Source organism: Lontra canadensis, unplaced genomic scaffold (genome assembly GCF_010015895.1).
Source record: "Lontra canadensis isolate GAN:19392208 unplaced genomic scaffold, GSC_riverotter_1.0 scaffold59, whole genome shotgun sequence".
Lineage (NCBI taxonomy): Eukaryota > Metazoa > Chordata > Mammalia > Carnivora > Mustelidae > Lontra > Lontra canadensis.
Genome location: NW_022631053.1, coordinates 3,898,502 through 3,920,147, shown reverse-complemented (window position 1 = coordinate 3,920,147; position 21,646 = coordinate 3,898,502). Strand labels below are relative to the sequence as shown.

The 21,646-nt window shown below is 43.5% G+C and overlaps 1 protein-coding gene across 4 annotated transcripts in view; it reads left to right on the top strand.

The window, feature by feature from the left end:
* The window catches only part of DIP2B (disco interacting protein 2 homolog B), a 224,108-nt gene extending 205,791 nt beyond the window's left edge, over positions 1-18,317 (top strand). For 3 of the 4 annotated variants that reach the window (XM_032876810.1, XM_032876809.1, XM_032876808.1), the window contains 10 exons: positions 2,066-2,175; positions 2,866-2,996; positions 4,625-4,793; positions 5,834-6,004; positions 7,008-7,069; positions 7,999-8,056; positions 9,921-9,995; positions 11,419-11,596; positions 13,757-13,880; positions 15,718-18,317. In XM_032876810.1, the coding sequence (XP_032732701.1) occupies positions 2,066-2,175; positions 2,866-2,996; positions 4,625-4,793; positions 5,834-6,004; positions 7,008-7,069; positions 7,999-8,056; positions 9,921-9,995; positions 11,419-11,596; positions 13,757-13,880; positions 15,718-15,970 (1,331 nt within the window). In that variant the 3' untranslated portion in view covers positions 15,971-18,317. Of the gene's footprint in view, positions 1-2,065; positions 2,176-2,865; positions 2,997-4,624; positions 4,794-5,833; positions 6,005-7,007; positions 7,070-7,998; positions 8,057-9,920; positions 9,996-11,418; positions 11,597-13,756; positions 13,881-15,717 lie in introns of those variants that run through there. The other variant, XM_032876811.1, reaches the window with a different exon arrangement.
* Positions 18,318-21,646: the final 3,329 nt, after the last annotated feature.

Sequence of the window (21,646 nt, the reverse complement as noted above, 5' to 3'; positions counted from 1 at the left end):
GAGAATATCAAGTACAGCATAATAGCAAGGTACTTTAAAAACCATAAAGTAGGGGCACCAGGGTGGCCTGGTGGGTTAAGCCTCTGCCTTCAGCTCAGGTCATGATCTCGGTCCTGGGATCGAGCCCCGCATCAGGCTTTGTGCTCAACAGCAAGCCTGCTTCCCTCTCTCTCTCTCTCTGCCTGCCTCTCTGCCTCCTTATGATCTCTCTCTCTCAGTGTCAAATAAATAAATAAAATCTTTAAAAAAAAAGTCCGTAAAGGACATTCATTTAAGTGGTATCCATGCTAAAAAAGCATGGGGGAGAAGACGTGGGGATACCTGGTGAATGGTGGTAGAGGAACGGGAGTGGGTTTTAGAATCGGATAGACGATGTTTAAATCCTGATACTCTCTTCCTCTCCATGTATCCCTACTAACTGGGGCAAAACTGTCCATAAAGTGGGCGTTGCAATAACCACCTCATGGAGCTGTAAAGATTAAATGACATAAAGCACCTTGAACATGATCATAATAATAAAATCTTTTATCAAGCCCTCGCTATGTGCCAGTCATCTAATGTATATTGCCCAATTTTATCCTCACACCAACCCTATTAGATAGGTGTGAGTTTTGTCCTCATTTTACAGATAGGAAAACTGAGGTATAGAAAGGCTAAATAAGGAGCAGAATTAAAATTCAAACCCAGTTGATTTGGCTACATTCCCAGTCTCATAACCATTCATGTGTTTTCTCCCTGTTTTCAGTAAGTACCACATGGTGTCTGTCCAACTCAGAAACATTTATGTGGGTTTAAATTCAGGGATGGTAGGTATTTGTGGTGGTTTTGTGCCAGGTGCTGAGCTAGATGTTTTTACGTTTGTTGCTTAAGTACAGAAGCATAGTTCTGTATAACACAAATGGATTGTGTTGGTGTTAATGATGCAGGTAGATCTACTGTGGTTATTAGACTCAGTCACATTTCAGGAACACCTGAACTGTGGGCTGTGATAAAGACAACAGAAAGGTTTCTTTTGGGACATGAGTGACCCTCCCCTATACAAAACCAGGTTGAAAGTGATAGATAAAGTCTTTGGTTTGACCAGAAATGGGTGCCCAACAATATAGAGACTTAAAAGTCAGAGTCAGAGTTGTTTCTCGATCCAGGAAGCCACAAGAGTTTTTGTTTGTTTGTTTGTTTGTTTGTTTAAAGATTTTATTTATTTGACAGAGCGAGATCACAAGTAGGCAGAGAGGCAGAGAGAGAGGGGGAAGCAGGCTCCCCGCTGAGCAGAGAGCCCGATGCAGGGCTCAATCCCAGGACCCTGAGATCATGACCTGAGCTGAAGGCAGAGGCTTAACCCATTGAGCCACCCAGGCGCCCCGACATCCTTGGTTTTGACACACTTCACTTACAAAGCAAATATGGGAGGAAAGGAGAGGTATATAAACCAGCAAAGGAAAATAATCCCTAATTCTAGGTTTTCCATCTTAAAAATCTAACATATTATCTTGAAGAAAAACAACTTTTAAAGCTGTCCATGTCTAATACTGCATTTACTAAACTGTAAATAACAAACCTTAACTTGGAACCAGCATGATAACAACTAAGGCTTTTTCAAGCTTTTTGAGTTGTTTGAAAAGTGCTTTACGTGAATTAACTCTCTAACAATCCTGTGAGGGTAGGTATTATTCCCATTTTATAGATAAGGAAACAGACACAAAGAGGTATAACTCCAAAGGCACTTCGATGGTAAATGGCTGAGCAGGATTTGAACACCAGCAATCTACTTTCTTAGTTCATGTCTTCTACTATTGTGTTACATTACCTCTCACCAACCTTCTAGAAAATGCATTTGCCTGATGTAGATTTGCTTTGTTCATATTACCCACTGGTGTCCTCAACCCCAACCCACTTCCCGGATGACATTACATGAGCTGTTTGGTTAAATAGGAGAAGCCTAAGCTTCGCAAATCCCAGGAGCTCTATTTGTCCATGGCAAAGCCATAGACAACCAGTTGAAGAGCCATGATTTTTGTGTTCCAGTTTGTCTGATTGACATCAGGTTTTTCTGTTTTCATTGCAGATGATTTACCCAGGAAAAGGTTACCTCAGCTGTATAAACCACCCACTCCTGAGATGTTGGCATATCTTGATTTTAGTGTCTCCACAACGGGCATGCTGACGGGAGTGAAGGTAGAGTGGGCTGGAGATATTGACTGTCTGGATGCTGGTAAAATGCCAGGTCTGCAAAAAATAGAGATGACCACTGCCCCAGGGACTTGAGATGTGGACGCCAGCTGCTTGTACCAGAGACCAGTAGGCGGGGGATCAGAGGTCCCTGCTATATTTAAATAAAAGCATTGGCTCTTCTGGAATAAGTTATCCCAAGGAATGTGTGTTATGAAGTGTTCTGAACCTGGCCTAGAAACTACTAGATAATAATTGAGTCACAGTTAAAGCCAGTAAGAAACCAGAGATTCATATTTCATAGAACTCCATACTAATTAATGAACAAAAGTATGTTACCTTATGTTAGACTTAGGTAGGCATTTTTTATTTTTTAAGGCCTATTTATTTATTTTAGAGGGTGCGGGGGTAGAGGGAGAGACAGAATCTCAAGCAGGACACCCCACTGAGGCCGGAGCTGATATGGGGCTCGATCTCACGACCCTGAGATCATGACCCGAGCTGAAACCAAAAGTCGGATGCTTAACTCATTAAGCACCAGGCACTCCAGACTTAGATAGACTTTTTGAAACAATGAAAAATAGACATCATTTTGAGGAGTTTGGGGGAAATTGAAACTTTTCAAAACTATCATTAGAGCTTTTTCTGCCTGTGGGGATGCCAGTTCCATCCTGTTCCATGTTCCCTACTTTCCAGATGTCCCACTCTGCAGTCAATGCTCTTTGTAGAGCCATCAAGCTCCAGTGTGAGTTGTATTCTTCTCGGCAGATCGCCATCTGCCTTGACCCTTACTGTGGACTTGGCTTTGCACTCTGGTGTCTCTGCAGGTAGGAATGGAAAAGCAAAGAAACAGAATGAGTGGGGATGTCTTTGGGGCTATAACCATCTCATCCTTACCTTTGCTTCCTTAATTTGGTAATGTTTCAATAAAATGCTGATGTTTCCTAAATGTGGGCGACTGATATATCTCTGAAGTTCGTTTAGTTTTGTTTATATTCCCTTTTTTCCTTGTCTGTTCATTTTATGCCTCATACATAAAGTGAGTGATCTTATTATTGCTCTCTGCTCCATCCTGTAATCCTTACTGTAGAAGCAGAGCCAAGTAGAAGGATGATAGTTGGGTGAAATATGTCAGGCTTTGACAGCCAGAATGTACCCCCTAGGTTTGGCAGGAAGGAGGATAATGAGACTGGATGACAGCATGTGGCTGGAAAGTAGCATGCCTGTCCTGTCCAGATTGTGTCTACTAGAATGGCAGATCCCCACTCCTCCCAGGGGACCTTCTCTCAGCCCTGCATTTTCACCTCCCTAGTAGACGTCCCCGTGAATGCTTCAGAGACACCTACAACTCAGCATTCTCCTTGTGTGTCCTCATCTTTGTTGGGACCATTCACCTGAGGGGCCCAAACTAGGAACTTGAGCATTAGCTTCAGCCTCTCTATGTATGTGTCTCACAGCCAATTAAGTGTCTTGTCTTTTGTGGCTCAGTTGTTCCTAAACCTGTCTGTACATAAGAATCACCTCGGGGTCTTTAAAGAAGCAAAATAATGGGCCTTCTTTAGACTTACTAATAACTTAGATCTCCAGAGTTGGTGACCACATTTCCAGTATTCTTTAAATACAGGGTTCTTGGGCTCCTCATCATTCTGATCTGTCCTCGGTTTAAGAAGTTGAGGATTCATGGGCTGTGAACTATATATAGGATGGGACTCTACTGTCATTCCTTTCTTTTTATCCTGGCTGCACTGTCAGGATCCAAGCCGTCATCATCTCTCACCTGTCCTGTCCTGTCCCTCCCTCACCAGTGTCTGGGTCTACAGTCCCTCTCCATGGTGCTGGGCTCACCCCACCTTAAAGCCGCAGCGACTGCCTGTTGGTAAAGCCCAAACTCCTTCAGACCATAGTTTCTCTCTTTTACAGTTTGGCCCCAACCCTTCTGGCCTCACATCTCACCACTCCCCCATGCATTCTGTGCTATAGGATTTCATATGAGGATGCTATCTCTGACAACTTTAAACACACCATATACTTCTACATTTCTTTTCCTTTGCATATGCTGTTCCTCCGCCTGGAATGCTCTCACCATCACCCCATTTCCTCTAGCCACTGTCAAACTCCTGCTTATTCTTTAAGCCCCGGCTCAAGTGATACCTACTCGGTGAAACACTGCTCTCCCCTCGCCCCCAGCTTTCCTAATTTGAGTGACTTGCTCCTTCTTTTATGATCTTGATTTTATGATCTTCACACCTCAGTTACGGTATCTACCACAGTCTATTTTAGTTATTGCGTCTTGTGAGTTAGATGGGAACAGGGTTGATGCTTAGAGCTTCGTATCTCATATAACCTTACCCTGCCCTTCACGTGCAGCAAATAGTGGTTGAGTGGATGGTATTCTAAAACATCAGGATGTCTAGAATGAATTAATAATGTCAGCTCTCGCCTTTCTTCATTGCAGTGTCTATTCAGGTCACCAGTCCATATTAATTCCTCCTATGGAGTTAGAAAACAACCTTTTCCTCTGGCTTTCCACTGTCAACCAGTACAAAATAAGGGACACTTTCTGCTCCTATTCAGTAATGGAGCTCTGCACCAAAGGGCTCGGAAACCAAGTGGAGGTGCTGAAGGTAAGAAGCAGCTACACAAGTAGCTGATCCCGGGAGGTTTGAAAGAAACGGGCCAAGTGTGCTGATACCAGACTAGGGTTGGACAGGCGTGTCTGCCTGTTTCTTTTCTAGGCAGTCAACATTTTGTAAACCTCAGAAATTTTATTTCCTCCACTCTCTAATTTACTGTGCTCTTTCAGAGTTTAGTCCAAGTCTTACTTTGTGGAAAGGAAGGTGAAACTAGTTGGGAGGCTGAATGGAAAAGACTTCATGGAAAGATGAAAGAGAACTATGATGTCATGTGTGACTGGAGTAAGAGAGAGTCAGAAGACACTGATTTTCTTTAACAGAGAATTCTGTGGAATTTAAGAATTAAAACGGGAGCATAGGGGAAAGGAGGAAAAATAAAACGAGATGAAATCACAGAGGGAGATAAACCATAGGAGACTCTTAATCATAGGAAACAAACTAAGGGTTGCTGGAGGGGAAAGGGGTGGAGGGATGAGGTAACTGGGTGAGGGACAGTAAGGAGGGCACGTGATGTAATGAGCACTGGATAGTATCGAAGACTAGTGAATCACTGACCTCTACCGCTAAAACTAATAATACACTGTATGTTGAATTGAATTTAAGTAAGAATAAATAAATAAATAAAAATAGAGAATTATGACCCTAAGAGAATTATGACCCCAAGATGAAAAGAGATAAGATTCTATCTCTAGAGTGCTAGATACCTTTTTCTCTCAGTTCCTTCTCTCCATTTTGAATAGGAAGACATCTGAAGTACAGAAATGGAGAGGTATAAAAATAGGTGGCTGAAGAATATAAGATTTTAGATAAAAGAGGAAAGAAATAGAGAATGAGCAGACTTACCAGTGATTAGTGATGTTAGTGGAATGCCTTGGCATTTCTGAAAACTTTTGCCTTTTGCCTCGATGTCTGAGATGACAATACACAGTTCCTTGGCCCTTCCTGACCCAAGAGATAGAACTAGGGCCCTACTATTCAGTTCTTTCTATGTTCCTGCTAACTTCAGCTCCCGGGCCATTGGTGTCTTACAGACCAGAGGAATCAACCTCTCCTGCATCCGGACGTGTGTGGTGGTGGCCGAGGAACGACCCCGCATTGCCCTCCAGCAGTCCTTCTCCAAGCTCTTCAAAGACATCGGGCTGTCCCCTCGGGCTGTCAGCACCACTTTCGGATCGAGAGTCAATGTCGCGATATGTTTACAGGTGACTCTCATGAAATCATGCTGGGTAACGAATGGCAGCAGTGTAGTGCTCCACAGCAGAGGCATCAGAGCCAGGCGGCCTGGCAGGAGCCCAGTTCCACCCACTTGCTCTGGGACCGCGGGCTCTTCATTTTCATGGGGCCTCGTTTTGCTCCCCTGTAGGGTGAAGATAATAGACTTGTTCTTCACAGGGGCATTACTAGGTGTATACGTTTGGAGCCATGCCTAGCAGTTGAGCCCCAAATTAAAAGACTACTCTAGTAGTTGAATGGTACATGATGATGAATCAAGATTTTTGAGTCCTATTTGAATTCTATTAGTATCTTACCTTCTGTTTTTCTGTCTCCCTTTATTTTTTTTTTAAACAAAAGAAGCACCAATAAGCCTGTATTCTTTTCTTCATCCAGAGAGCAACTTTGCCATGTTATTGTTGGTGGATAAATAATAGTAAAGAACTAAGTCTGATTTTAGGGAGCTTGGAGGCTTCATACGGTAAATATAGGCATGGACAAGAGAGAGTAAGAGAAGATGGTATACATGGATGGGTACTTTCAGGCCTTCTGTGACCGTGGGCAAGGGATGTTCAAGTAGCATCATGATGATTTAACCTTTGAGCCCCATCATAGGCTTCTTGCTGTCCACTTAGGCCAGTGATGGTTTTGAAAATCCTGTGGATACTGACCTGTCTCACCTGTGCCTCAAGTCCAGGGATGAGAACCCTCCTCAGCCTGGCAACCTTCCAAGGCTACTTCAGCCCCTATGACCAGGCCCCTGGCTTGCTCTCCCAGGGGACGAGGGCAAGAAACACAAGTCCATGAGTTTCTTTCGGGTGTTCACTGCAACCCTGCCTCGTCTAGTTGAAGAGAGGGTGAACTTTCAAAATAGAGTGTGAATTTTTCATGTATATGGCTAAATTATCTATTTCTTGATTTGAGAATATGAAATATGGAAATATAATTCATTTAAATTTTAAATAAACAATGCATTGATTTCTCTTTCTTTAGGGAACCTCAGGGCCTGATCCAACTACTGTGTATGTAGATCTGAAATCATTGAGACATGACAGGTACAATAGATTTATTATGCTCTCTCCCTATTTGGGTTTCTAAGCATAAAAATTTCCGAGCCCCAAGAAAGCTGTCACTTTTCCTCATTCCTTTTGTTTGTGTCTTCCAGGGAGGGATAGGAAGAAGGCAGGAATTTGTTTTTATTAATATGTGATGAGATTTATGTTTGTAAGAAGAAAGCTTTAATTCTCAGGGTTGCTATGCTGTTCTTTAATATTAAAATCTAATACTTAGTTCTGCCTGTGTAAAAATATTTTGTGACATTTGATATAAAGTGAACTAAAATGGATAGACTGTTTCCTCTGGGAGTTTAAAAATAAAAGATGGAACAGACAAGATAAATGAGGCAGAGTAGGGTTTTTGAAACAACACTTTATCTAAACCCCAGAAATAAAAGCCCTCCTCTGCGTCAGCTTACAGGGGAATTTTAGCTATGTCCCAAGGTGAGCACCTAGCCCTAGGGCTCTGGGACCTTTGCCAGGTCCCAGTGACCTCGGCGTTGTGTACTGATGTGCCCCATGGCACTGACCCAGCCGGCACAGGTAGAGCGTCTCTCTAGTGCCCGGGGAGAATTTCATCATCTCGGCCTGGGGAGAATTTGCCCTCCAGAGGACACTGGACAGTGTCCATAGGCAGTTTTGGTTGTCACAACAAGAGGGTTGCTACTGACATCTAGTGGGGTAGAGGCCTAGGATGTTGTTAAACATCTTGCAATGCACAAGATAGACGGTCCCTCATAAAAAATTATAAAAGAACATTGTCTGACCCAAAATGTCAGTAGTGCCCAAGTCTGAGAAACTGCTCTAGCATGAGGAGAGACAAAATAGAGGTCTCAAGAGGGCAGTATATAGCTGTAGTAGATGTGCAGCCATTTTTTCGAATATATATACATACCTATACGTATGTAGTAAATATTCTTCTTCTTCAGGGTTCGTCTTGTGGAACGGGGTGCCCCCCAGAGTTTGCTCCTCTCAGAGTCTGGAAAGGTAATTTGTCTGTTAACCATTGGACATTGGTCTGCCTGGGAAATGGTTCATTTTATTTATTTATTTATTTATTTATTTATTTATTTATTTATTTTTAAATGTTTCATTTTAAAACTTGAAGCCATGTAATGTATTAGTACCCAGGGCAAGCCTTAATTGAAATCTGGAGATAATTCAGCAGTTTCACCTTATCTAATACTTTCAAATTCGTATGGATACATAGAGAAGAAGAATTCTAAATTTGAACTTTCTTAATTCTCACAGATTTTTTTTCCAAAAAAATCCCACTGGTATGTTACTCTTATTTTACAAATCAGCAAAATCCAGTGTTCATTATATTCAAGGTGGAGAGGTAAACAGCACTTAGAAAGAGGCAATTCTATCTTTATAAATATTGCAAGGAGAAAAACAGGATGGCAGTGGGGAGGTATGGTTGAAGGTCAGGGAAGGCGTACATGTGTTTAAAGCTGAGAGAGAAATCAAAACGGGGAAGAAACTACGGATATATAGAGTGTGTGTCTGTAGGAATAAGATTTCTTAGGTGAGATGGGGGCTTTAAAATGTTCCAGAAGAGACACAGTTACTGTCTTAGTCCCTTTGGGCTGCTATCACAGAATACCATAGACCAGGAAGCTTACTTCTCACAGTTCTGGGCATGGGAAGTCCAAGATCATGGCACCAGCAGATTCTGTTGGAGGATTTTTGGTTCATAGATGGCCGTCCTATTGCTGTATTCTCACACAGTGGAAGGCCCCAGCTCCTAATACCATCTCATCAGGGATTTAGGTAGATTACATCCAACATGCGAGTTTGGGGAGACACGACATAAGTCTGTAGCAGTTTTGAACATTTACTAAGGGTGATAGAACATCAGCATAAGTTAGTGAGTTTCCCATTCTTTGAAGAGGTAACAGTGATGCCTCAGAATTCCTCAGAATTTTGCTAGTAATTCTGAAAGCAGAGGGGGAAATGATAAAGATAAAAGGGGATCCTGTCTAACCTATCAAGCAGCAGATCGAGCCCATGGGGCACTTACTCTAGTTTGTCTCTTCCATTTAAACACTGTCGAGTGGAGTTGGGTTGATCTTCTTAATGCATCGTCAGATCTCCCGCTGCCTCAGCTCGTGGTTGGGCGCCTCAGAAGCTTTCACCCAGGACCCGACCCAGACCAGTGCAAATGGTCTTTTCTCTCCTTCCTTGAGGTCTTAGATGTATGACCCTGGATAATCACTGTAGCGCTTCTCAACTAACCTCACACTCTAGAAACCCAGAATATGGGTAACCAGAGAAGGCGTGAGCCGTTCTTACAGCCAGCCCCTCTTCTTCCTTTTCTCCCCACATTCTTTACATTCCGTTTCTCTCCTCAGGGAGATCCCAAGCAAGCGTGTGATGTCTTTGGTGATCCCAGGGGCAGGACTCATTCTCCTGCAAAGCCTCCACCATCCTCTCTTGGTCTTCAAGTTCCTCTCACTTAGCTATTGCTGCAGACGGGAGTGGAGCCGCTCAGGCGATCCCTTCCTACTGTCCTTTGCTCTAAGGGGGTCTTCCTGCCATCACTGCAGTGAACAGGATAGAGTGAGAAAATGAGAAAGGGCAGTCACATTACAGATTCCTACTGTTACGGTTTTGGGCTGCAGTTTCTCATCCCTTTGAAGGGAAGGTAGGGTGGTTGGCTCCCTGGTTTATTTTTGAGGGTGAATATTATTATACCTCTGGTCTCCACGGAGGACAGTCCAGTGAGCAGCATGTCAGTTAGCTCCTGCCTTTGTACACTCGCTTGCCTCTCTGAAGGAGGGGTGGCGGGGGACTGCATTTCCGAGGGGTTATTAGAGTTGATTCTTTGTGTTTTCCCTTTGATGCTCAGATTTTACCTGGAGTGAAAGTGGTTATTGTTAATCCTGAGACCAAAGGGCCTGTTGGAGACTCTCATCTTGGAGAGGTATGTATAATTTTTATTTTTACTCTGAAAAGTCGGCAATAAAGACTTCGGGGTTCACATTCGAGAAGTCAGTGAAACTGTGGATTTAACTTTTCCCCTGTTGTGAGTTGTCCTCTTTTAAAAGAGTTTTAATCTGGGTCGCCTGGGTCACTCAGTCATTAAGTGTCTGCTTTTGGCTCGCCGGGGTCCTGGGATCGAGCCCTGTGTCAGGCTCCCTGCTCAGCAGGGGAGTCTGCTTCTCCCTTTCCTTCTGCCTGCTGCTTCCCCTGCTTGTGCTCTCTCTGACAAATAAATGTGTTTTGTTGTTTTTTTTTTTAAAAAGAGTTTAATCTTTCTCTGTAAGGCCCAAAACTAAAAAGAGAGAGATTGAGGCCAGGATGAAGGAAAGATTTCAGCATACAGATTAGAACTAGTGCCAGAATTGTCCACTGACATTCCCTTAGCTGAAAAAGGAAATGGGCCAGTCCTACCTGTTTCCACCTATTAAGGGGTGGAACTGATAGGAGCCTCAAATACTAAATTTTTTAAATTCATGGATATTTTCTATTCTTATTCTAAAATGTGTGTATATTGGAATTCGTATCAAGATTTTTTTTAAGAAGACTTAATTTTTCTTCCCTCAAATATTTGAGGGGTACTGAGGTTTCACCCCGTGGTTTACCGGGAGCCAAAGGTCGTAGGTGCAGAAGTCAGAGGGCCTGCACTCTGCTACTTCCCAGCCTCTAACTAGTGAGCAAGTTACTTCCTCTCTCTGGGTCTCAGTTTTCTCATCCGTAAATAATAAGTGCACCCACCTAATTTCACCTGATGAAATGGTGCGCCAGCTACTACACTAATACCGTATCTGTAACGCACGTGGGACAGTGCCTGTGACCTAATGAGTTCGCAATAAATACGACTGTTCTTGCTGTTGTTAGCTCTTGCTGTGTTGGCAGGGCGAATTCAGATACCCTGGTAGTGCTTTCCTGAGGGCTTACACCTTAGCCCAGAAGCACAGAAGTGACCCCTCGATGTATTTGCAGGGCTCGGGAAGAGGCAGAGGACTGAGCCCAGGAGGCAGTAGCTTCGTGGTTAAGAGCGTGGGCTCTGCAGCTGCACAGGCTTGGCTGTGGGTCTCCCAGTTTCTTAGACAAGTTACTTAACTCCTTGTTTTTTCATCTGTGAAATGGGAGAAACAGTAATACAGAACCGCATTGCCACGTATGTCGGGACTGATGGGGATAGGCATATAAAGTACCTAACTCTCTGTTTAGCACATGGGGGACCCATGATAAATGTCAGCAGCCTTTATTGTTGTGGTTTATTATTGTTACTGTAGCAATGAGAATTAAAAAACAGTAATGTTCATCCATCCAGAGAGAATTGAATTGATACAGTTCTATGTCCCTGCCGAAATGTGACTGATGCCCTTTTCTTGTTGCAGATTTGGGTGAACAGTCCCCACACAGCCAGTGGCTATTACACCATCTATGACAGCGAGACTCTTCAAGCGGATCATTTCAACACTCGCCTCAGCTTCGGGGATGCCGCTCAGACACTCTGGGCTCGGACAGGATACCTTGGTTTTGTCCGCCGGACGGAGCTCACAGCGGCCACCGGAGGTAGTTTCCTCGCCAGCGCTTCCCTCTGCCTGTTTTTGTCTGGCTCTGGCTCACCTTCCTCAGCCTGCCTTTGCGTTGTCGAGTGTGTGTGTATTTAATTACTCCCTTCTGCGGTTCCTGAACCCATGCATGAATTTGTATTCATTTAAAGTAAGATATTTTGCCCCATGAGGAGTAACCAGGAGGCAGGCACCCAGGGTACCACGTCTGCATCTCTGAACTGTGGGTGAGCACAGCCGACGGTCACAGAGACGTGCCTGATGCTCACTGTGCCCCTGACTGAATCCCAGCTCCTGCACAAGCTCCTGGGATGGGGGTGTCATCTTGTAGCCCTTCTACACCCACACACCGTTTTGGGTTCAAGAGGAACAAACCTGACCCCTGAGAGCAGGGGATCGGTGTGGAGGAGCCATGTCGCTGAAGCACTGTGTCCCTTCGGCGTCTCATGTTCGATGCGAGACTGCTGGGCAAGGCTTTGGTGTGAGCAGTCCCCCCGATTACCCGCTGCTCCATTGACTGTTGTGCCTTCACTGATGCCTGCCTTCAGCTTTTCTGCCCCGTGGCATTAATGGCCGTGTTAAAATACCCAACACTAGCTGTATCATCACTTCGAGAACAGCTACAGATAACTCACCGGGCTTTAAAGGCCTGAATTAGAGCCATACCATTTCTCCTGAGCTCCTAGCATCTGTTCCATAGTGACCAGCGTCCATAGTTTCTCTAAGTTTCACGGGGAGGCAGGATAACAAATTGGAAGAGGGAGGTATCCCTCATCGGCTGCCCTGGGGTTGAAACCTGCCTCTGCCATTTGCTTTGTGACCTTGAGCAATCACTGAGCCTCTAGGTTTCCTACCTGAACAGTGGGAATGATAATGTTCCCTGGCTTGTGGAGATGATGTGAGATTAACTGCTGTGTTTCTGTCATGTTTGTTATTATAGTCTTTATGAGCTCTTCTTATATGGTGGGAATCTGCTAGACCTCTTCATCCTTCTCTCTCCAGCAGCTTCTAGCACTTTGCTTTATTCAATTTTTCAGAAATTTACCCTTTCCTGAAAATATTTTATTTAGTAGACCTAGCAAAACCATGTCTTTCTTTAAAATGCAGTATCTGGGGACGCCTGGGTGGCTCAGTTGGTTGGACGACTGCCTTCAGCTCAGGTCCTGATCCCGGAATCCCAGGATTGAGTCCCACATCGGGCTCCCAGCTCCATGGGGAGTCTGCTTCTCCCTCTGACCTTCTCCTCGCTCATGCTCTCTCTCACTGTCTCGCTCTCAAATAAATAAATAAAATCTTTTAAAAATAATAATAATAAAATAAAATAAAATGCAGTATCTGTATAGACATAAACCATGTATATAGCCTTATATATATGGTGTGTACATACAATTTAAACAAACAAAAAAGATTTCTGCCATGTTTTAGCTGGATTACAAGCCTGTTAATAACCAGAACTAGTCTCTCCATTTTCTGTAATCCTACTCCTTATATCTGGACTCCTTACAGATGTCTAGGAATAACAACACATGCTCATTTCTTCTCCCTCTCAAATCCTCTCTCCCCACTCCACCCCTCCCCCAGCCGTCATCTGGCTAATTCCTGTTTATCCGTAAAAGCTCAGCCTGGTTTCCGCTTTTCCTTCTCTGAACCCTTGAGCTGAGCTCGGGGTATGGGTGTGTCCCCCAGTCACCTCACACACACCTCATACATGCTCCCAGCAGGGGCTTACCATGCTGCAGTGGACAATGGAGCACCTGTCATGTGTCCTTCTCCCCCACTACACAGTAAGTGTCTTTAGAGCGGGACTCATGTTTGTCATCTTCCCAGCACTGAACACAATTCCTGGGACATCGTAGTAATAATAATAATCATCATCATAGCTAATTTTTTTTTTTTTAGCACTTATGGTTTACCAGGCATCAAATGAACTCCCCACGGGGATTATCTCATTGAATAGTCACAGCAGCCATTTAGTATTCTCGCTGTCTCACAGAGTGGGGAGCAGGACTCAGACACTTAAGTAATTGGCTCAAGGTTACACGGCTGGTGAGTCGCGGGGTCATGTGACGTGGCAGGCAGTCCAACAGGGTGCTTTTCACACCAACATTGCATTGCGCTCATCATGTGTGATGAACCAGATTTCTCTTTTTCTTTGCATCAGAGCGTCACGATGCATTATATGTAGTGGGAGCGCTGGACGAGACACTGGAGCTGCGAGGATTACGATACCATCCGATAGACATTGAGACCTCCGTGTCCCGGATCCATAGGAGTATTGCTGAATGGTAACCGTCCCTGCACAGAATAGGCTTCCCGCTGCAGCCGTAGTGTCAGTTAAAACCCATCTAAGTAGTCAGCTGTCTGTACCAAATGCCACCTACAGGCCTAGAAGTCCAGGGGGAGTAAGAAAGCAAATGGACTGATTGTTTCTTGTCGTGGTGGGCCGTCTGCTGTGGCAGATGAAGCCGTGGGGACACCAGAACAGGCTCCGTGGAACCACCGTAGAGTCAAGTCCTCGCTACTGATCGATTCTTAACCATTGGAAGAGATCTGAGTATCTGTCTCTAGAAAGTCAGTGTAATATGGTGGGAAGAACCATGACTTTAAGTTCAAAAGGCCCAACTTGAAGGTTTGGCGGCTTTTCTCATGTAAAGTACTTGCTCTGCTATTTCCTAATCATGGGGAGGAACAAATGGGAATGTGCCTCTTTGCAAGCTGTCAAATGGTAAGCAGATGAGAAAGGTCATTATTACCTCATCCAGCTTCCCTCTCAGCGTAAGAACGCCCCCCACATCATCCCTGATGAAAGAACATCCAGCCTCACACGGACTAAAGCTTCTTTAAAATTAAAACTTGGTAGTTCTTACCTAGTGGCTTTCATTCTGGATTCCTGACAATACAGAATCCACCTGGTTTCTTTTCTACATTTTTAATGCAGTAGGTCCTTCCTTGTTGTTTTTTTTTTTTTCTTTTTTTAAAACATGCCAAATAGCCACAGTTCTTTTCATGCTTGCTCACGCTTTCTAGATGCCTCCTTATCAGCATCTTCAGCTCACTTTGGTCAGAATCTCTCCCCAGACCCAAACAAGGCCCATGAATTATCAGGACAATACAGAGAAGTAGAGTGCCATGGTTACCCTCTAATTTTAGACCTCTGACTTTTTACGCAAGCAAATATTGTATACATTTTTTTTTAATGATTGGAATATGTTTTTTAAAGCTATTTAACACTTCATATCACAGGTCAGGTCATACCTTCTAAGCCAGCAGTCCCACTCCACGTAAGGCAAGTTTCTACCTTATGTCACTTTTATGGCATGATGGGAGAGTCACCTGTATGGGGCACTAAGCCCATATGAGGAAAGGTCCACTCTCTTCCTGTTGGGCCTAAGAATACTATCTTGTCAAAGTTCTTCGGTTGCAAATAACAGAAATTCTCTTCAAAAAAACCTAAGCAGGGCGCCTGGGTCGCTCAGTGGGTTAAGCCGCTGCCTTCGGCTCAGGTCATGATCTCAGGGTCCTGGGATCGAGTCCCACATCGGGCTCCCTTCTCAGCAGGGAGTCTGCTTCCCTCTCTCTCTCTGCCTGCTTCTCTGTCTACTTGTGATCTCTCTCTGTCAAATAAATAAAATCTTTAAAAAAAAAAAAAAAACCTAAGCAAAAGAGAGTTAATGAAAGAATACTTGGCCACCTCAGAGGTTCCTAAGAGTCTCTGTAAATCTCAAGAAACATAGAAATAAGGGATGGGAAGGCCATCAGAACGACTGTCTTCTCACCTTCTAGAGCCATAGGGGCATCCACTTCATTCTTCTCCTGTCCGTGAAGAGCCATTACCTGTGCTGCTCTGGACAGCCGGCCACCCCCAAACTTTGACATGTGCTTAATTCACGTGGCCAGCTAACATCTTTCAACCCCATTGCCAAACCCCTGCTGACTCTGGGTGGCTCAGCTCATCAGCTGTGATCATGGGGCAAAGTCATTGCACACATGGCTGCCAGCCTTCTGGTTGCATCCGGGAGAGAAGGCAGTTGTCAGGGAAACTGGGATATGTCTTGAGCGCGTACTATGAAAGTTACCTGATAAATGTGATGCCATGTTAACTGACTGTCATTGCAATTTCAGTGCCGTGTTCACGTGGACCAACTTGCTTGTGGTGGTTGTGGAACTTTGTGGCTCTGAACAGGAAGCCCTCGATCTGGTTCCTTTAGTGACGAACGTGGTCCTGGAAGAGCATTACCTCATCGTCGGCGTCGTGGTGGTGGTGGACCCAGGCGTTATCCCCATCAACTCCAGAGGAGAGAAGCAGAGGATGCACCTCCGAGACAGCTTCTTGGCTGACCAGTTGGACCCCATCTATGTGGCTTATAACATGTAACCAGCCTTGTGGGGGTCCTGGGGGCGGGGGTGCATCCTGAAAAACCACAAGGACCAAAGACCAGTGACTAGGAGCAAGCTTTCCAATGATGTGAAATAAGCTGAGATGGTTACATTATATCCTTCATCTCATCCTGTGGGATTCTGCAATCACAGGACACACAGGAAAGGGGAATCATATGGTAGCAAATGAAAAAAATGTTAACAGTCCATTAGTCATGAGCTTTGACATAGCGTGAGCAGCACGTTACTAAAGCAATTACATGCATGTTGCATTTTTTTCATCTGTTGTATATACTTGTATTTTTATCTAATGCTGTTCTAGAATTTTGTAAGGGAGTTAAATGAATTCACATGAAGGGGGTAGTCAGAGTTCTCAAGTTCCCCGCTCTGTACTGTATTCTGCCATTTTACCATAGCTGGACTTTCTGCAGGTTTTGTTAACGTGGAACTACTCAGCTTATTTTCTGCTGACCTGTAAGCAAATCAAATAACCCATGAATATGAGAGTTACTTTATATATATAATTCTTGAGAGTAACACATTCTGACCAGTGTTTTAAACGTGTAAATAAGAGTACACACAATTCAGCTAAACGACTGAAGAACTGGCGTGTGTAGTCACAACAACTGAAGTAGAAACCTTCCTACTTTGGGAGAATTTCAATATTCTCTTACTGCAGTGTAATTGAATAGGTAACTAAAAAGTGCAAATTGTTTGCAGGTTCTGCTGCACATTGTACTATGTCTCTGTTGGCTGATGTATTTTATAAACTAAAGCTGCCTATGTTTGTTCTTAAAGCTTGCGTTCCCAAAATCAGCTTAAGCTTTTAGGAATTCAGCCTGTCTCTACAGGCTGGAAATCTCAGTTTAAAAATCAAACTGTTATGAAAAGGCTAAGCTTCATTAGATCCCACCCTATTCTAAGGAACCACAATAACTCACTCTGGCCCCCAGTGTTGAAACTGTGTTTCAAATTTAGAGTGACTGCGTAAGAATATAGGATTTCCTCTTTTTCCAGGCTCATTGTCAACTGCGTCTCCAGTTTATACATACAGCTTCTCTTTTCGGAAAACTGAAGTGTCCTCTGTTCTTCCAGTTCATGAGGGCAGGGATTTTAGGAACAAGAATGACAGGCTGGGAAGGCAGTGGGATCAGAAGTCACGGGAAACTGTAAAGGCAACATAACTACAGATCTCAAAACTGACCGATTTGGGTTGCCAAAATAGGTAGGCTTATGCTGAAATAGGGGAAGTCTGATGTATGCAAGAAACTCTTTTGAAATAACTGTGGTGCCCAGGCCAAGTGGACTGAGCGTGGGACTGAGTTTGGCCTCTGGCTCGGTTTCCTTTATTTGGTCTGATAATTCATGTATTTGAATATAGTTGAATTTTATTATTTTTTTCTTACAGAAATATTTTTAAAAATTAAAAAAAAAAAAGCTCCAAGTGAACAGAGTTAACTTGTCAAATCAGAATGGTTCTCTTTGACCCACTCTGCACTATTGTGTAAATATTTATTTAGACTATTTTAATAATACATATTATTTACCCCGCTGTAACATCATGTAAACTAAATATGTTTTTAAGCAATTTTTAAGACTTGTAATTACCCTGAAATTAAGGTTTATAATGCAAAGGCCAGACCCTTCATCGCTCTCGGGGGCTGCCCTTCGGTCTTGTGGCTCCTAAGCCACTTTCTTGCCTCCCTTTTACGTAAGCCTTTTTTCCTCCCGGTTTTTTCTCTGTTGAGGGCAGACCTCAAGACATTTTCCAGTTCCAGATCTCTTTTTTGACATTTTGGATGAAATTAATTTACACATGATGGAAGAGGTTCTAAGATGTACAGAAAAAAAGCACTTACATTGGGGCAGGAAATCCCAGTGACTAGCTGCGGTTCAGTTTGCAGAAAGAAATAGCCTGCTTATTTGGAAAGTAATTTTCTTACAATAGTTTTTAATGACTCACTAAACAAAGCAAGGGATCCTGAGGATTCAATAGTTCTATGGACATAATCCACGAGTTCTAAGGAAGAAATACAGGCAGAGTCTTATCCTATGGGTTGCTTTGAAAATTCTTACTACACAAGTTAGGGCGTCTACTAGAAATATAGTGTGAGCCACATCGATCATTTTAAATTTTCTAGTAACCACATTTCAAAAAGTAAGAAGAAACCAATGAAATTGACTTTAATATCTTGTATTTAGCCCAGTATATCAAAAATACTGTAATTTCCATGTGGAATCAGTATGAAAAGTGATTGAGGTCTTTTCTTTTTTTCGTATGAAGTCTTTGAGATCCAGGGTGTATTAAGCACATTTCAATTCGGACTACCCGTATTTCAAGTTTTCAGTAGTAGTATGTGGTTAGTAGCTACAATAATGGGCACTCATTCTTTCCAATAAGATATTCCATTAGTCTCAGAGTATGGTCAACTCCCAGTTACTTAGGGTCTGATTATCTGGGTTTGTAGTTCCTCAGGCCTCTGATTTAGCTTTAGCTTTTGCTTTCTACCTTGTGGCTGCTCTGTGGATCTTCTGCATATTCCCCAAAGCCAGAATATGCTAGTGGAGGAAAGAGAGCTGAGCTGTGTCTTTGGGAACTTCTCAGTAACTGTGGTAAAGGAGCCTCTGCAAGAGGGAGAGAGCCCAGTTGTTAGCCTGTGGGTGTTTGAGGGGTCATCTGTAGTTTTAATGCCTCGTCTGTTACAGACTTAGAAGAGAACTTTCTCTTGATGACACAGTGTTCTTGCCCTTTCCACATTAAGTAGGACCTTTGTGGTAGAATGGACTCTTAGGACAGACCCAGAAGGCCATTACCGATAGGAACAGCCTAGCCAAAACTCCGGAACACATTCTGTCTGGGTTTTTCTTCTATGCCTGTGAAAAAGACGAGATTAATAGCAAGCCCCCATTTCAGGTAAGAGAAATCCATTCATCTAACTGCTTTTGAACCTCTTTCTGCCTCTCAGCAGAAGTAACTGAGGTAGATCAGGAAGGGGCTACCTCAGGAAAATTCCTAAGCCCAAGGGATTCTTAGAGCTGCACAAATGTCATCTCCTGCGTCAGTGAGACCCATGCCCGGCATGCTAACAGGTATCTGTGTGAATCCACAGCCTTTATTTACTTGCTGCCTCAGAAAGGGGGCCCGGTTGAGGACCACCGCCACCATCAAGTCCTTTCCTCACGTGAAGTTGTGCTGCCTCAGGCTGTTTAGGGACCATTGCCTGTCTGTTGGTAATATAAGTGTGTCTCCTTTCTTTAGTCCCTGGGCAGTGCTTGCTTAATGCTTTTGTTGAATCAACAAAGGGCCTGAGGCCTTAGGTTTCTTTTGTAAGGTCTCTGCCCCAGGCATGGTGCTCAATATCTTGGCCAAATAAATTACTTTCCTTGAATATCCAGCAATCTTTTAGACTAAAGCAATGAGGAGTTATCACCTCACCCTCAAACTCCAACATGACCTATGCCTTAGTGTTGTTTTTGTTGTCTGCTTTGATGTAAAATCAAGAGTATTTGGAGCAAAAAGCTGCAGTACTCCAAATACACAATAGGCCTTTTCTTTATCATTCATACAACATTTCTGGTCTAGGTGTATGTAGATGGGCCATGTTATTTGTCCACAGGAAGAGAGTGTAAAGAGATAAGAATAATTTTTTAGTCCTAAATGATGTTTTGTTTACTTTCTGTCAAGATATTTACCAGTGTCAAATTCAGACTATAGTACTGTGTAATTATGTATAAAGTTTTTTTATTTATTTGAAATTAGACTAGATATACGTTTTTAAATTTAACATCTGGCTGGACAGTGTTCTATTAACTCATTGAATGTGTTTCCTTTGTCTTGTGTTAATAAATATTGATGCCTGATTGTGTTTATTGCTTAACACATTGGGAGATTGATAAATTGGAACTGATAAATGTTATTATCTTTTTAAGATTTTATATTTATTTATTTGACAGAGACAGCGAGAGAGGGAACACAGGCAAGGGGAGTGGGAGAGGGAGAAGCAGGTTTTCCGCTGAGCAGGGAGCCCAGTGTGGGGCTCCATCACAGGACAATGAGATTGTGACCTGAGCCAAAGGCAGACGCTTAACGACTGAGTCACCTAGGTACCCCAGAACTGATAAATTTTAAATTTAACTTCAGATGGTAAGACCCAAAGATAGCCAGAGTAGTCTAAGGAAAATGAACACAGAGATCCAAAGTTATATTTAATCAGTGCTGTAACAGGAAGATAAATCAAGGAACACAAGAGGGTCATGATGAAAACTAAGAAGCTTTTGTCAGGAACAATTAAAGTTTAGTTTTCCTCCTACCCATGTGGCATGTGGTAGGTTTAAACTATGGATCATAAATTTATTTTTTTGATTGGACTGGATTTCAGCTTTCACTAAAGTGATGTAATTTGCTCTTCATGTCTTGGTTTCAAGAAACTTGATGGGAGCCCATCAAGTTGTGTGTGTTCTCCGACACTAAAACTGGTCCTTAAACTACTGCTGTCCAACCTATTTAGGGAGCCGAGAACACTTTTTTCCACCATACCTTTATTGAATGTCTATGCATTAGGCCCAAGGCACTGCAACAGAACTGAAGCTAGAGAGAGAAAATTAAGTCACTGCTTTCAAGGAGATCCAGGAAAACAGTACAATATATTAAGGGTTATGAGTAGGGGTGGACAGTGGCAGCACCTAGGACAGGCACCCAATCCAATGATGAGGGGGAATAATGAGGAATACTTACTGGAGGAGGTGACATCAGAACCAAGTTTTGTTTTTAAAGATTTTATTTGCGAGAGCGCGTGAGGTGGGGGAGGGGCAGAGGAAGAGGGTGAAGCAGGCTCCCTGCTAAGCTGGGAGCCCGACATGGGATTCAATTCTAGCACCCCGAGATCATGACCTGAGATGAAGGCAGACACTTAAACTGACTTGAGCCACTGAGGCGCCCCTGAACTGAGTTTTGAAGGATGAGACAGCCAGATAAAGCAACAAGCAGAAAGACAGAGTTGCATTTTCTGCAAACTAACAATTCGTTATTAGGATGGAGGGTTTGAAGGGAGAAAAGTTAAAGCTAGTTGTCTGTGGAGGCTTCAAGCAGAGATCACCAAGGGCCCTGTGTATCTTGCTAGGAATTTTGGACTTTTATCCAGAGGGCTAGAGTAAGCCAGTGAGAGGTTTATAGCAAGGGAATGATATACTCAAATTTGCAACCTAGGAAATTATGCCCGTGGTATAGGAAGTGGATTGGTGTCAGTAGAGAAAATGATAAAACCCAAGGCGGGGGTCGGGAGGCCTTTGCAGAAACTGCAGGGATAGAACAAGAACACTTCAGCGAAGGCAGTGACAGGATGGAGACAAGGCAATGCCTGCAAACTGAGGAGACAGGTGAGATTTCAATGGCTGGGTATTCAGGCTAAGGAAGGGGAAATCCTGAACAACTCCTTGGGGAGTTAGGTAGACATGGGGCCATTTACCAAGGTAGGGAGCAAAAGAAGAGGAACAAATGTGGGAAAAAAGATATGTTCCATTTTGGTCCTGCTCATTTGAGGTGCTATGGCACATGCAAGTGAAGAAGGGCAACAGGCAGCTGCTGGCCATGAACTAGATTTGTGGGAGACATCCTTTTAAAAGTCGTAGTTGAAGCCCGTGAAGCAGATGAAGCCCAGTAGGGATGATAGGACAT